The sequence below is a fragment of the Athalia rosae genome, chromosome 3 (genome assembly GCF_917208135.1).
Source record: "Athalia rosae chromosome 3, iyAthRosa1.1, whole genome shotgun sequence".
Taxonomy (NCBI): Eukaryota; Metazoa; Arthropoda; class Insecta; order Hymenoptera; family Athaliidae; genus Athalia; species Athalia rosae.
The window spans coordinates 7,394,394-7,408,781 of record NC_064028.1 but is presented as its reverse complement, the minus strand read 5'-3'; the positions used below and the strand labels follow the sequence as shown (position 1 = coordinate 7,408,781).

Sequence of the window (14,388 nt, the reverse complement as noted above, 5' to 3'; positions counted from 1 at the left end):
TTTAGCCCAAAAATTTTTCTGGGTATCAGGAGAACAGAAAACCCGAGGAGGTATTCTGAAACTTGGTGCCTCATCAGGTGCATGCGTTTCATCCTGTATATTTCTTCCTAGTATTATAAAGAGAGCAACTGATGCTTCGCAGGACTAACTTCATGCCTGCCTGTGCATGCAATCGTTCAATCATGCTCTCGCACAAGCCGGAAGTGATAAGGTAGAGCTCTAGAATACCGGCCCTGAAAATGCAAAGTTTCTCCAAAAATGGAGATTTGTATCAGGAGAACAGGAAACCCGAGGAGGTGTTCCGAGACTCCATGTGCCTCATCATGTGCATGCATTGAATCAATTGTATTCATTCCTAATATGATAGAGAGAACGACTGATTCTATGCAGGACTAACTATATGCCTGACTGTGTATTTATTGATTCAATAAATCGTCGATACAAAAAGAAAAGAATAATTTTTAGCCCTCAAACAGCAGTCCTCAAGTTTAGAATTTAGCCCAAAAATTTTTTTGGGTATCAGGAGAACAGAAAACCCGAGGAGGTATTCTGAAACTTGGTGCCTCATCAGGTGCATGCGTTTCATCCTGTATATTTCTTCCTAGTATTATAAAGAGAGCAACTGATGCTTCGCAGGACTAACTGCATGCCTGCCTGTGCATGCAATCGTTCAATCATGCTCTCGCACAAGCCGGAAGAGATAAGGTAGAGCTCTAGAATACCGGCCCTGAAAATGCAAAGTTTCTCCAAAAATGGAAATTTGTATCAGGAGAACAGGAAACCCGAGGAGGTGTTCCGAGACCCCATGTGCCTCATCATGTGCATGCATTGAATCATTTGTGTTCATTCCTAATATGATAGAGAGAACGACTGATTCTATGCAGGACTAACTATATGCCTGACTGTGTATTTATTGATTTAATAAATCGTCGATACAAAAAGAAAAGAATTATTTTTAGCCCTCAAACAGCAGTCCTCAAGTTTAGAATTTAGCCCGTAAATTTTTCTGGGTATCAGGAGAACAGGAAACCCGAGGAGGTATTCTGAAACTTGGTGCCTCATCAGGTGCATGCGTTTCATCCTGTATATTTCTTCCTAGTATTATAAAGAGAGCAACTGATGCTTCGCAGGACTAACTGCATGCCTGCCTGTGCATGCAATCGTTCAATCATGCTCTCGCACAAGCCGGAAGAGATAAGGTAGAGCTCTAGAATACCGGCCCTGAAAATGCAAAGTTTCTCCAAAAGTGGAGATTTGTATCAGGAGAACAGGAAACCCGAGGAGGTGTTCCGAGACCCCATGTGCCTCATCATGTGCATGCATTCAATCCTTCATGATTATTTCCAGTCTGATAGACAGCGAATGATTATTTGCAGGACCAACTTCATGCCTGCCTGTGCATGCAATCGTTCAATCATGCCCTCGCACACGCCGGAAGTGATAAGGTAGAGCTCTAGAATACCGGCCCTGAAAATGCAAAGTTTCTCCAAAAGTGGAGATTTGTATCAAGAGAACAGGAAACCCGAGGAGGTGTTCCGAGACCCCATGTGCCTCATCATGTGCATGCCTTCCATCATGTATTTTCAATCCTACTCCTCAGCTATAAGAGCAAGACTCTACCTAGTTGCGTGCCGGACTAAGCATATGCCTGCTAGTATTCAATAATTCAACTATAAGAATTGATTCGGGTATCAGGAGGTGTTTCGAAATATGACAGGCATGCATGTATGCATTATCAAATTTATGAGACGCAGACTTCCGAGTCAAGGCCTGATGTCGTGATATGTTGCTCATAAAGGATGTTAATGGTGTATTGCATGTTGAATAACCTACCAATTTGAGGGGGTTTTCCAGTATTGGTAAATGTGAGGGGAAAAATGAATTTCACCATATTATTATGTATATATTGGATTTATTTACACAAACAAATGTCGAAATCCGTTACAATAAAATCAATCATAGAGGCTTCATAACATTTCAGTCATTTCAGAAAGTTTATGATGTATGAAGACACGATCAATATGTATGTTTTTTCAATCGGTACACAAATAAAATGAACAAACATGCAGATGCATCAACGAATCTTGAGTTCTACACGCAAGGAGCAGTTTTTCCGAAGCTGACAGTCGTCCCTCTGTAACAGACGAGAAGAAAATGGATGATTGGGGTTGAGCTCAATCGTAGAATTATGAGGTGATGAACGGTAAGCCTATAGCCTTAGATTTTTTTCGAAATTCGGAGCGAAATTAAACAATTCTGTTGTAGAGTTTTCTACGATATATCCATGTATTTTGACCTCAGGAATCCGAATCTGCTGACAAAATGTATTCACGGTCAATATACTTGTGTCGTTTTGGGTTTCGGATTTTTTCTTCAAAATTTAATTTAATAATTATCCATTTTTCAAATAAGGAGTTTATTTATGGTGCTTAATGGTATTGACTGAAGATTCTGTAGGAACCTATAAAATCTTTAGTCAACATCGATGGTAACCAACTTTATACAACCCCAACTATATATTGGCATCCTAAGAAGAGCCCGTTTTTAGGCGCTGAGCCGTCTAAATGTCGGCTTTTATTCAACTTTTTTGGCTTATCGAAACACCGTAGGAGAGCGCTATCTTCTGAGTGGGCTAGGCAGCCTTTAATCAGCGGATACAGGGATCCTCTAGAGGCAGATCCATCAACTCCGCTCATTACAGGTTTCATTTCTCATCTTGCATCTACATTTTTCATGCATAATACAGTCAGTCTGAGTTTGAAAAGTCAAACACTTGGTACTGTGCTGTCAACGGTCGATCCTGCGGTTCTATTTTTTAGCGACAAATACCGTTCAGAATGAATGAGATATTGAAATTGAAGAATAATTTTTCTTCACCTTCGCAAGTGAAGATCTGCGAACTGATCAATCAGCATGTGTCATCCACTGACTCCTCAATACAAGAATGTGAACAGCGTCTTGCTGGTTTGTATCAAATTTGCGACTTCTTGTGAGCTTGGCAACTATTAGTGACAACTGCTGTGTTAGCTAATGGTTTTTACTCTCTACTCATGGGAAATATTGATTCAAAAAGTGCTTAACCAAAATTTCAACTTAGATAATTAATTTTTTTTAAGTGGATCGGCAGAAGATCGATAATTTATCCTCAGAGTTCTCGATTCTAAAAGACAAATGTGATGCTGAAAAAACAAATCTTGATGCCAAAATGAGGGAATTGAATGCAGAAAAACAGGAAGTAGTGAGTCTTACAATCTGTTCAAGCTGAACTACTTTTACAATGCTGATTGTAGTTTGTTTTTTGTATTCCTTACTGTGCACGTTCAAAAACTTTTCAGAAAGCACTGGAAACTGAGCGGGATAAAATAATTAAGCATAATTTTAGCCTTGCAAGAAACTGCCACAAGTTATCAACAAAGAAGCCTAATGTCACAGATCAACACATTTTAGATCTTGGCATGTACGTATGTGCAATGGTTTGTTGTATGTTGCGAGTTCATGTTAATAAATAAATAACCATATATTTTTGTTTTAGAAAAAAGTTTGAGTTATACAAACAGCTTACACGAATACGGTGGGACTATATTGCACTTGAAGAAGCTACAAAGGGATGTATCCTTGTATTTACTCAATATTTTACCTCTTCAGTGGCCACAAAATAAGACTCGATTATTAGAAAAATGAAAACAGTTTTCAAAAATTTATCACATATTTAGGGAATTGAGACAAATGAGCAAGATACACATTAGTTTTCTAGGCATTTGAATAATTTGAATTTTCCTTACATTGAACACTATTTAGTTGTCTCTGATAAAAAAAAATACCTTCGCACATTCTGTTTCCCAAACGATCTCAAAAGTGCAGAACTATGCGACCTTTTATGGAGAGAAATTGAGCGGTCCACAGAAAAATTCAACAAAGACGATCACGAAGATAAAGAAAATGTATCCAACACATGAATGGGTCGACGCCTGTTGGAGAAATAATATTTTACAATAACATTAACCAAATAATCTGTAAATCGTTGGAGTCCCTGAATTGCTGAATACGAAAAATACATTTTTACGTTTTGTACCAAGCTAAATAGTCGTATGTTCATTTAAAAAAAGCACCACGGCTCCAAATATTGATGTCTGCTCTTCTGTAGTTGCACTTTTAATCATAATTAATTGCTTGGTTTTTGCCAGTTTCTTATAATCCCTTGAAAATAGCATATACTCTAAGGGATATGTAATAGGCTATTGCTAAGCATGCTGCTATCATCACAATTGTAGTTACAATGGACAGCAGAACTCCGCACAGTACAAGAGTTCCAACTGCCAATATTGATCCTAGAACAATGTTGAAATCATTAATTTCATGACGAATAGTGATACCATATACGTCAATCTTGGCAAAAACACATATTTTCGAGTTCAAAACAAACAAAAAACAATTAAAATATACCTTCGATGAGAATGAATCCTGTGAATGTACAGGCAATGGTAATTATTGCAAATAATGTGAAGCAGACCACTGGTATACCAATTGCTGCAGTCACAGCAATAACAGCAGCCAACAACAATGGCCTGGATAATAAATATTTCACTGCAACATTAACGTTCTCGTACAAATTCCATTCTTCCAAATATTTATCCAGACGCATCCTCACATCCCGACCTATTCGTCAAACCAATACTAAAATGTAGTGGCTGAATGCAATGGTGGAATCTAACTCATATTTACAATATCTTTGAATAACTTTGACAGTTTGATCTCTTTTAACTTGCTCATTGGAACCTTGGAGTTGTTCAACCTTCTCATGTTCCTAAAAAAATTAAGTTATTAGAAATTGAAAGGTAAATTATCCTGGCATATTGGCATTGTAAAAATTATCCCATGCAAAGCTACCAGTCAAGAAAGGGGATTAGAACAATAAGCGCAGACATACCATCGTATTCATTGCTAGTGCAAAAGGTGTGTTGCTCCGAGTACCTACACTACACAATTATTATTGAAAAATGAAGAACGTTTATAATTGTATCGAATGCCGCTTAGAATAGCACAACACCGTTGAGTTTATAATTGACAAAAAAGTGAGTATACAAAGAAACTGAGAACTTATCAACTCTTGTATTCAATTATGTTAATTCGTTGATTAAAGATATGACTTGACAAACATCGTACTCTTATGACTCACGCCAGTAGTGACAACAGGTAGAAGCAGGAACCGCAACTTCACGGTTATCGTGATAAAAATGAAAGATACCATGAGAACGTCATGGGAAGAATCCTTCTATTATTCACGCACTAATTCGGTATTAAAATTGTTGTGAAAGACTAATAAGTTTTTATATTTTATTACTGATCAATCACAGCCGAATAAGATTGACGATCACCTTGACTTGATAGTAGATTCTTTTGCTTGTTCGATCACGAAAAAAATTGGAGAATAATTTCAAAATCAAAATTTCCACCATTTTAATCTTATACCGCGACGTAAAATCAACTTGACTTATCGACTACAGTTGAAAAATATTAATAATTTCATTAGTTGATTTGCCCACCTATTAATACTGTATGTATTCTACGGTTAAGCGCACTAGCGCCGATGCATCATTCGGCGGTGCTGATATTGAAAAGTTTAGGAAACGATGGTGACAGGACTGCACTCATGGACTAGACACTAGAGTGTATATTTGACACGATAGTAATGTAGTGTTTGTGCGGGATAGCAATGCTATGGTAGGGAGACATTTTCCTATTCCAAATTTTTTAATGTATCATTAAATAAACGAGTCAAAAATAGTTTTCCAACATACGCGTTGAACCGAATGATGATGATACTCACTATCCGACTACGCTAACACAGCGCTATGTGCCGGATAATGGTGTGACGTGTGACGGTATTAATTACAACGATTAGTTAATCAATTATTAACTATTATTTAAAGAAATAATACTAATCTAGGCACACTGAGGTTCTTTACCTCCTCTCAATTATTTTTCCAACACTAGCAATGCTTCTATTCATTAGCCAAGCTAAGAATCAAATTTATATTCTTTTGTTCAATTAAACCAGCTCAAAATTATTTCGTTGAATTATACACAACACATTGTCCATAACTAAAAATCCACAGCACTTAGTGATGAGTCTGACTTTATTGATCCTGTTCAAATAGAATGCAAATTTATTTTATTCTTGTGTACCAATCCTTTCGTTTTCCTTAAATTCGATACTGTTGCTACCATCGTATTATGAGAGGATGTATAGCATTTTATTATATCTACAAAACTCTTTCTTATAATGATCTTTTTGTGTGTGCATACAAACAGATCCCCTTGTTTTATAGACTAAACATTTTTTTCCTTGCTTTTTGGAATGTAAATTTTTCTACCATGTTTTTACTGACTTGTAAACTTTTGTTTGCTCTCTTGGATAGGTTGCTGAAGTGTACAACACTGCATGAAAAAATAGGACCAAAATATGGCAGGAACGCTAGCATGGTCATGTACCTGTTGCTTGCGGTTGAAATTCACCCCAGAAGAAATTGAACAGAGGTATAAAAGCCAAGAGATTGATCAAAAGCTTGAAAAGGAAAGGCAAGAGAAACGACGAGAGGTGAAACTACTCTTACTTGGAGCGGGAGAAAGTGGGAAATCAACGTTTCTTAAGCAAATGAGGATAATTCATGGAGTTAAATTTGAACCTGAACTTATTAAGGAATATCAACAAGTTATTTACCAGAACATCATCAAGGGTATGAAGGTGCTTGTGGATGCTCGTGATAAACTTAACATTGCTTGGGAAAACCCTAAGAATTATGACATTGGCTACCAGCTCCTTAAATTCGAAAATCACATGATTCTGGATACAAGATTGTTTCTTCACTATGTTCCATCCCTCCAAAGCCTGTGGAAAGATGCATCTATTAAACAGGCCTTTGATCGCCGAAGAGAATTTCAATTGGTAAAGCTTATTCCTATACAATTGTAATCGATTTTGACTCGTTTGAAGAGGTATTAAGGCCTGAAAACCATCAGCTAAAAATAATCACAAGCAGCTCACATTTTTTGTTGAAAGTTAAGTTCACGATCAGATAATTAATGGTTTTGTATTGAAGACGTGTGATGAGTTAAAATATGGTGCAAACATCAAGGAGCATTAGTAAAGAATGCTTAAAAATTTAATTATACGATTGTATAATTCCTGGTTGATTCAACATAAAAATGGTGTAATCTGATGAGGTATAAATTGTTATGTAACGTTTGCTATTAACCTCGTTTATGAAATGTGACTCATATTGCTTTTTTTAAAACTAATAATCAGAGCAAATATATGGCAGAACATTTGTTAATTCAAAGTCATTATGTAGCACTGCCTTACATTTTCACATGTAAATTACAATTCTTGATCTCGTTACAATGAACTCATGACCCTTGGCACTTTTTTAAAAATATTTATATTATTTGTGATTGATTTCAGAGTGATTCAGTGCAATACTTCCTCGACAATTTGGAAAGGATTGCTCGAACGGTGAGCCTGACAAATCTAAACAGAACTGCGAAATGTTCTAATTATATAAGGGTATTTATACGGTTATGACCACCTTTTTCTTATCCATAGGATTATGTGCCAACCCAACAAGATATTTTGCACTGTAGAAAGGCTACTAAAGGAATTTCTGAATTCGTCATCACAATCAATAATCAAGCATTTTTATTCGTCGACGTCGGTGGACAACGATCACAGCGACAAAAATGGTACCAATGTTTCGATTGTGTTACATCAATCATCTTTCTTGTATCCTCCTCAGAATTTGACCAAGTATTATTAGAAGACAGGTAAGTTTCTAGCAATAATTTCAGATGTATGATGTAAGATGAATAATTACGGAATATTATTGTCAATGAAAATGGTCGAACTCATATTACAGACGGACAAACAGACTAGAGGAGTCGAAGAACATTTTTGATACAATTGTGAACAATTCCATCTTTGGACAAGTATCAATAATACTGTTTTTAAATAAAACGGATTTACTTGCCAAAAAAGTGCAGTCATTGGATACGGACGTGCGTTGGTATTTTCCACAATTTACGGGAGATTCACATTCCATGAAGGACGTACAGAAATTCATCTTAGACATGTTTACATCCGTCAAAAGAGATCACAGAAAGGCTCTCTTTCATCATTTCACCACTGCCGTTGATACGGAAAACATTAAAGTTGTCTTCAATGCTGTCAAGGACACAATACTGATCCGAAATTTACAGTCGTTAATGCTGCAGTAACTATTTCGAAATGTTCTATATATCGATAAAATTGGTACCAAGTTTTAAGGATGAAAATATTTTCGTGAATCATACAGATAGCATGCAACTCGCGTAACCACAGCGTAATTGAAAATCGTGCCGTACAAATAACAAATCATGTTCCCAACAACTTTTCACGGCCTAAAATAACATTAATATCATACATTCTCATACTCGCATCTTATTAGTGTCCCACAATAAATGCGCATGCACTTCACGCGTCGATCATTACTCGCAATTAGCGCCGCACAGAAAAAATGAAAATAGAAGGAAAAAAATAATGAAATACTGCCTGAAGATAACATTAACCTTATTGAATACGTACATATACTTCTATACAAGTATATTGTTTTATAAGATATTCTTCCATCACATTTTGATAAACGTATTGATCAATGGTCTTTGTAAAAAGTCTAAGCTACAACATAGCGTGTATATAGTTATTCGTATCGTCAATAATTTTAATCGTGATAAGTTCATGTATATTTATGTAGTATATGTCAAATTGCAAACGTTCGTGGCTTAGATTTTTGTATATTGTACAGATATTCGAATCATCGCTCCCTACGTTACTATTATTAAGCTTACCATTATCGTTACTATTATTAACTGTTTCTATTTTCGGAATGTTAGCAATCATTATTATTATTATTATTATTATTATTATCATTATGATAATGATGATGATCAACATTATTACATGTAAAGAAGGGCTGCCATATAGCCGTCTGTCACTAACGAGTAATTTATTTTTCATTTTGCGTAAAATTAGAGAGTTTGATTAATAACAAATACGTTGAATAACTATGAAGCCAAATATTAGATCCATGCCATACAAACCAAATGAACCTAACCAGTTTGTGTTCGAATCGCTGTTATCGAAATCGATTTTTAACAATTTCCGTTGCCAACTAATTTATTCTTGTTTGTATCGAGGTATGTCAATTTTATTTCCTTTATACATATTTTCGCATTTGAAACATTATTTTGATTTTCGTCATTTTTCTTTGGAACTTTTCAATTGGAAATAAACAACTATAATTTGTTGAATTGACGTTTTGACCAAATGTGTGTATCGCACAACGACAGCTACTGCTTTTATTTATTCAATACTCTGCGTATATTTATAGAGTTCCTAAGAATGTGCTCATTAGTATTCGCATTTCTGATTCAATTGGCAAACGTTCAAACATAATTGGTATGCCATTGCGATTTCTATGAAACCTGTCGCCATAAAGCTCTTTACACAGATAGAGCAGGTACTATGATTATAGCATTCAAACTTATAGGATATAGGATATCTGATAGATGATCAATAATATAATCGGAACAAATATTTTACAAATCTTTCAGTACCAATAATACAATTATGTACAAATGACCGATCTTTTTCACATCAAGTTAGCTTGCATTTGATAACGACAGCAAAGTTATTGATATGATGGGCCAAATTTTCGTGAGATTTAAAGAAAACTGCTTTGCTTGTATTATAATCACGTGGCTTTTTCTTCGATAGTAAAATAATGTGTGATTGCAAATCTTATTAGGTTCTACATTCCTACGGAGCCAGTGAGGCCCTAATCAATGAAATAATTTGTCGTATTTTTTAATATTTTTGACTCCTGTGGATAAATTTTTAAGTGGCAAGCGTGATATTACAGCAAATGCATTGAAAGTTTGTCAAGTGCTGATCAATGTTTTGCATAGCGATTCAATTGGCCACATTTATATGATGAAATGAGCGACACGTAAAAATGAAGTGAATAAATAGATTCAAAAGAAAGAGAAAATTAATATTAAATATTTTGAAAAGTATACTCTGATTAATTTAATCTTGAGACAATTTATGCAACCCTTGAATAGTTATGCCTAGTTACATATATATATAAATATAACATGTATTTATAATTTATACGTATACAATTGATACCTTATACATATATACGTTCATAGTGTACTGTGCAAAGTACGCATTTAGAAAATTTTTACATGATTAGAATAAGGACATCTAACAACTATTTGTACACACATCAGGACTATAAGAATAATTGTATATTGTTGTACTGTATATAAGTAAATAAACTGTTGTATAATATGAGCTATATTTACAACAAAGAAGTATTCAATGTGTACTAACTTGATTCGATCTAGTTTTTTTTATTCACATCTGTAAGATGAAGCGGCTGACCCTGAGCTGTACTGGGTGTTGGGTGACACAAAGTCGCCGATATTCGTATTTCTGGTCCCACGAAATGCACTTAAACAAAACTACCGTAGTTCCAAAGTATCAAACGAATTAATTTCTTTGCATTTTTTTCTCGTGTATTTTTCTGGGGTAAATGCAAGACTGATGGTGAATATACGTGTGATATTTGGCGGTCTTACGTTGTGCATTTTCAAACTTAAACTTTCGCACACCAACGCTCCCTGTTGACCGCAGTTGACTTGAATCTCAAAGATCACAAAAGTAAACATCTACAAATCTTATTCAACGTTCAGATAAGTGTAGTGGTAAACGTTATTGTGCGTACCGGCGTAATTTGGTGCGGATCAAAAGCTGCAGATTTGTTAAAATAGTATAAGACTTTATTGTAGAATTCTATCTTTTTCAAATGACAAAAACTGATGAGAATTTGAAAAATAAGCAAACTACGCGAAGTTAACTTTGTGATCATACAGACAGAAAAATTTACGGTATAAAATGCCACAGAAAAAGCAAACCCGAAATGCCTTTAGCTTCTTCATGCTCGATTACAAGAAGAAACATGAAGCCTTAGGTGTGAAATTTCCAGGTGGTTTGAAGGACGTGGCCAATGCCTGCAGTGCAGAGTGGAACGTAAGTAACTAGATTCACATTTTATAAACAAACCAACATCTGTTCTCTCCTATTCATGAAATATGTTTTCATTTATTCTAGAGACTGACGCCTCAGCAGAAAGGACCATATGTAGCTAAAGCTAAAAATGCTAAAGTACAAGATGGAATTAATGGTGAGAGATATACGACTGAAGGCACACCCCTTTCGTTCATTGAGCAAATCAAACGGAGGAAACAGGAATTTGAAGATAACATGAATGATTACATCAAACTTGCTGTTGACCTGTCTGAAGGATGTGATAGTAAGTTCAAATTCACATTGAGATCGGTGCTTCACATAAGATTTCTCTTACAGAATCCGATTTATGGAGATAATAAAAATTATCCATATATTCAAATATTACTTGGCATTTTTGTACGCAGGGTTGCTCCAAAAAAAGTTTTACTTCATACATGTAAATCGATACTGTTGCAAGCAATGTATGGATGGCACAAGTGATTTTTATCCTGCAGAGTTTGCTATTGCTGAGTTTTCTCTCAGACACGGTGTCCAGAAAACATACCATGAAATAATCGATATTGATTTGCCCTTGGGCTATGCTGCGGATATTAAAGAATATTCAAACCTAACGCACAAAATTTCAAGAAATCCACCTGGTGGACAGAAAAATTTTTCAATCATGTATGAACAGCTGAGGAAGTTTTTGGAACCAGAAACTATTGGTGCTGAATTACCACCGCTCTATACTGCAAAAGCTGTGAGGGAGGTTGTACCTGGGTTGTTATCTCGAATGGCGGTAACTGCTGGTAAAAAATTAGTTTCTGTTTGACAATATAGATATTTTTTCATTGACTCGTAGTTACATTATTTCCAGAGTTTCTGTGAACATGATTCATTTGATATTTTAATTTTCCTTTTAGGTCAAACAGTAGATATTTTCAGAATTTATTCACTTGAAACTCTGTTCTTCCACATTCGCAATGCTGCTGCTACAATAAATAACAGCACCGGTTTTCCAGTCTTAACATTAGCTGCAGAAGAAATTCAGAAAGATGTTTTTGATTATACTCCGGGAATCGCATGCGATGTGAGTGCTTTTAATTTTTTAGCTAAAATTTGAAGACAAGCTCTATTTAATATTTCGCAGAACTTCTGAATGTTATTTTTTCATTTGGCTTTCAGTATCACAGTTCCATAGATGGGACAACAGTTCACTGCAGTTTATCTATAGTAATACGCTGGGCGTACACCATTTGTGATTATTGTTGCATCGACCTCGACATTGATATGCAGCCTGGATTTCATTGCCCAATAGATACAGATTTCATCGCTATAAAGCGCACAAAGGCTGAACTAGAAAGTAAAGATATATGTCAGTTAGCTGACCAGGCGGAAGTTTCCCTTAGCTTTGCAGACATGACAGGCGTATGTCAGAAATATCATATTCTATCACAAGCTTCGGTTACATTACATATTGCAATTATGACATTATACGCAAAAATACGTTTCGTCAGGTAACACTAGAACACAGGTTGAGAACTTCCGAAAGAACTTACAGAGAGGAACAGGCGCGGCGTCAAACTGGCCGCCCTCTGCAAATTATAGATCACAGTAAAATACGAAGTTCCAATCTACAGGAAATAGAAAGTGCTCCTCCCCGTGCAACAACCAACAGCCACTCTGTTTCAGCTGTGGTAAGACTACAAATGCGTTAATACTTGTTTTTTTGTTTTTTTTTCAACATGCTGCTCACGCTGTTCTATTCCTGTATTTTCAGACTAGGAAACCTCAGAGGCCACTGCGACTACCATACTCTATGAGTAAGACGATTTTATATTTATACGTTTTGTATGAAAATTGCTTGTTTAGGAAGAGTAATTTCTCAAAATAATCTTATTCGCACACAATAAAATGCGAATCGAATTACCTCTATCCTTATTTTTCAAACTATTCCGAAATTGTTGTCTCAACAGGTTTGGCTATGAAGGGAGTCGGGTCAGATCAACTACCCGCGATGAACGAGATGAATTTTCCTTCAATTGGTGAGCATAATCAACTAAACTATAAATGAACAAGGTTCGATCGTAGTACCTATTGCTAATGTTCATTTCTTATTGCATAGGTGGTAGAGGGGGGGTTCTTAAGAATTTGAGCAACGAGTTTCCCTCAGTCCCAGGAAGAGGTGAGTTCCATATATTCCACATACATCTTTTTGCAAGTGATTATCAGTGAAATTATAACCGTTGAATTCGTAGGTCGTGCAAACTCACTTGGCAATTAGCTCATCTTTCCAAAGAAATCCAAAGAGTATCCAAAACCTGCCCTACAAGCGATATGAGCAAAAATTAGCTACCAAGGTTGAAAAGTAACTATTTAATACCATTGACAACGTATCGATAGATTCATCTGGAAGATTATGATTACATATCGTTTACTTTATGATTTAGTTTATTTTTATAATTTTTAGTTTTAAAGTTTATATTTTTTTCATACATTTATTACTATAAACTTTTCATCCGTAATAATATAACGTATTCGAAGAAATATCTTGAATATCATTCATTTGTGATGTATTGCCACTCGTATTCTGTTTTTAACCATACGGGCTGAACGGTGATAACAAAAATTAAGAAATATAGTTGACAATGTCATTTCAATGATAGTTTTATACTGTAGTATTTGTATAACACAGTATGTACAGCTTAGTTTCTGTAGTAGAGAGCAAAAAAAAATCCAGTTCCTAATTTCTCGTTTTTTCATCAACCTACATATGAAGAATAAAAATATATTTGTTATAAGTCATGTGTTGAATCATTTACTTGATAGCGCCACCCTCAAGTTTCGTCAGTAGTGCCATCCCTTTTGTTCATCATTTGTGCTATATCTTTGCGATATTGTTCAGCGGAAGTTAATTTGAAGGGAGAACTTTGGAGACAAAATTAAAACAGCAGAACTTGAACGATAAGTTAAAAATTAATTTTGATTTGTTAATCCAGAGTCATCGGTTATCTCACGTGTCGCTTTTTCAGTGCCTCGTTAACAACTGATCGCCATCGGGTGTTCCGATATTGACTAATACGATAACCGAGTTATAAGTTTGCATGTATACCAAGTTATTGCCACGAGTTCGGTGGAAAATTAAACCGGCTATGGGGCATTAGTTTGGACAGTTTTATGCTTTCCAAACCTCCGAACGAGCCACAAGTTACGTAAATTATGGGACACGATGATTTCATAATCAGAATCGCTAAAATTTCATTGCTTTGAAAGCTGATCAT

At 35.5% G+C, this 14,388-nt stretch overlaps 4 protein-coding genes and 1 long non-coding RNA gene across 8 annotated transcripts; 3 read left to right on the top strand and 2 right to left on the bottom strand.

The window, feature by feature from the left end:
• Window positions 1-1,892: 1,892 nt before the first annotated feature.
• On the bottom strand, window positions 1,893-7,609 carry LOC125500417. The gene is made up of 2 exons (XR_007277795.1): window positions 7,364-7,609; window positions 1,893-2,134 (listed from the first exon to the last, which is right to left on the bottom strand). It is a non-coding gene; the product is annotated as an uncharacterized LOC125500417 (long non-coding RNA).
• Window positions 2,725-4,081, top strand: LOC105689987. The gene is made up of 5 exons (XM_012407449.3): window positions 2,725-2,964; window positions 3,117-3,238; window positions 3,336-3,457; window positions 3,533-3,609; window positions 3,799-4,081. Exons 1-5 carry the CDS (start codon window positions 2,838-2,840, stop codon window positions 3,954-3,956), a joined length of 606 nt encoding a protein of 201 aa, XP_012262872.2. The 5' UTR covers window positions 2,725-2,837; the 3' UTR covers window positions 3,957-4,081.
• On the bottom strand, window positions 3,923-5,327 carry LOC105689988. The gene is made up of 4 exons (XM_048653433.1): window positions 4,928-5,327; window positions 4,723-4,804; window positions 4,444-4,656; window positions 3,923-4,328 (listed from the first exon to the last, which is right to left on the bottom strand). The coding sequence occupies exons 1-4, from the start codon at window positions 4,937-4,939 to the stop codon at window positions 4,189-4,191; spliced, it is 447 nt and encodes a 148-aa protein (XP_048509390.1). The 5' UTR covers window positions 4,940-5,327; the 3' UTR covers window positions 3,923-4,188.
• On the top strand, window positions 5,576-10,413 carry LOC105689986 (guanine nucleotide-binding protein subunit alpha homolog). Of its 2 annotated transcripts, none has more exons than XM_012407447.3 (5): window positions 5,576-5,721; window positions 6,420-6,946; window positions 7,463-7,513; window positions 7,604-7,821; window positions 7,914-10,413. In XM_012407447.3, exons 2-5 carry the CDS (start codon window positions 6,464-6,466, stop codon window positions 8,269-8,271), a joined length of 1,110 nt encoding a protein of 369 aa, XP_012262870.1. In that variant the 5' UTR covers window positions 5,576-5,721; window positions 6,420-6,463; the 3' UTR covers window positions 8,272-10,413. The 2 variants fall into 2 exon arrangements, with proteins under 2 accessions (XP_012262870.1, XP_012262869.1); XM_012407446.3 differs by having other exon boundaries at window positions 5,595-5,882.
• Window positions 10,414-10,747: 334 nt separating this feature from the next.
• Window positions 10,748-13,908, top strand: LOC125499673 (protein maelstrom homolog). Of its 3 annotated transcripts, none has more exons than XM_048653432.1 (10): window positions 10,748-11,128; window positions 11,210-11,411; window positions 11,623-11,916; window positions 12,031-12,197; window positions 12,293-12,535; window positions 12,625-12,804; window positions 12,882-12,930; window positions 13,084-13,152; window positions 13,233-13,292; window positions 13,366-13,908. In XM_048653432.1, exons 1-10 carry the CDS (start codon window positions 10,994-10,996, stop codon window positions 13,389-13,391), a joined length of 1,425 nt encoding a protein of 474 aa, XP_048509389.1. In that variant the 5' UTR covers window positions 10,748-10,993; the 3' UTR covers window positions 13,392-13,908. The 3 variants fall into 3 exon arrangements, with proteins under 3 accessions (XP_048509389.1, XP_048509387.1, XP_048509388.1); XM_048653430.1 differs by having other exon boundaries at window positions 11,533-11,916; XM_048653431.1 differs by having other exon boundaries at window positions 10,749-11,128; window positions 11,533-11,916; window positions 12,888-12,930.
• Window positions 13,909-14,388: the final 480 nt, after the last annotated feature.

What these genes read in the sequence shown, in the direction of transcription:
- LOC125499673 (XM_048653430.1), top strand. Translation starts at nt 10,994, where the DNA reads ATGCCACAGAAAAAGCAAACCCGAAATGCCTTTAGCTTCTTCATGCTC. An exon ending in CCTGCAGTGCAGAGTGGAAC is followed by an intron (nt 11,129 to 11,209) that starts GTAAGTAACTAG and finishes CATTTATTCTAG; the next exon opens with AGACTGACGCCTCAGCAGAA. An exon ending in TCCCTCAGTCCCAGGAAGAG is followed by an intron (nt 13,293 to 13,365) that starts GTGAGTTCCATA and finishes TTGAATTCGTAG; the next exon opens with GTCGTGCAAACTCACTTGGC.
- LOC105689987 (XM_012407449.3), top strand. Translation starts at nt 2,838, where the DNA reads ATGAATGAGATATTGAAATTGAAGAATAATTTTTCTTCACCTTCGCAA. An exon ending in ATGCAGAAAAACAGGAAGTA is followed by an intron (nt 3,239 to 3,335) that starts GTGAGTCTTACA and finishes AAAACTTTTCAG; the next exon opens with AAAGCACTGGAAACTGAGCG. An exon ending in TGAAGAAGCTACAAAGGGAT is followed by an intron (nt 3,610 to 3,798) that starts GTATCCTTGTAT and finishes AACACTATTTAG; the next exon opens with TTGTCTCTGATAAAAAAAAA.
- LOC105689986 (XM_012407447.3), top strand. Translation starts at nt 6,464, where the DNA reads ATGGCAGGAACGCTAGCATGGTCATGTACCTGTTGCTTGCGGTTGAAA. An exon ending in GCCGAAGAGAATTTCAATTG is followed by an intron (nt 6,947 to 7,462) that starts GTAAAGCTTATT and finishes GATTGATTTCAG; the next exon opens with AGTGATTCAGTGCAATACTT. An exon ending in CAAGTATTATTAGAAGACAG is followed by an intron (nt 7,822 to 7,913) that starts GTAAGTTTCTAG and finishes CTCATATTACAG; the next exon opens with ACGGACAAACAGACTAGAGG.
- LOC105689988 (XM_048653433.1), bottom strand. An exon ending in CAAAGTTATTCAAAGATATT is followed by an intron (nt 4,657 to 4,722) that starts GTAAATATGAGT and finishes TTTGACGAATAG; the next exon opens with GTCGGGATGTGAGGATGCGT. An exon ending in AGGATTCATTCTCATCGAAG is followed by an intron (nt 4,329 to 4,443) that starts GTATATTTTAAT and finishes ACATTGTTCTAG; the next exon opens with GATCAATATTGGCAGTTGGA.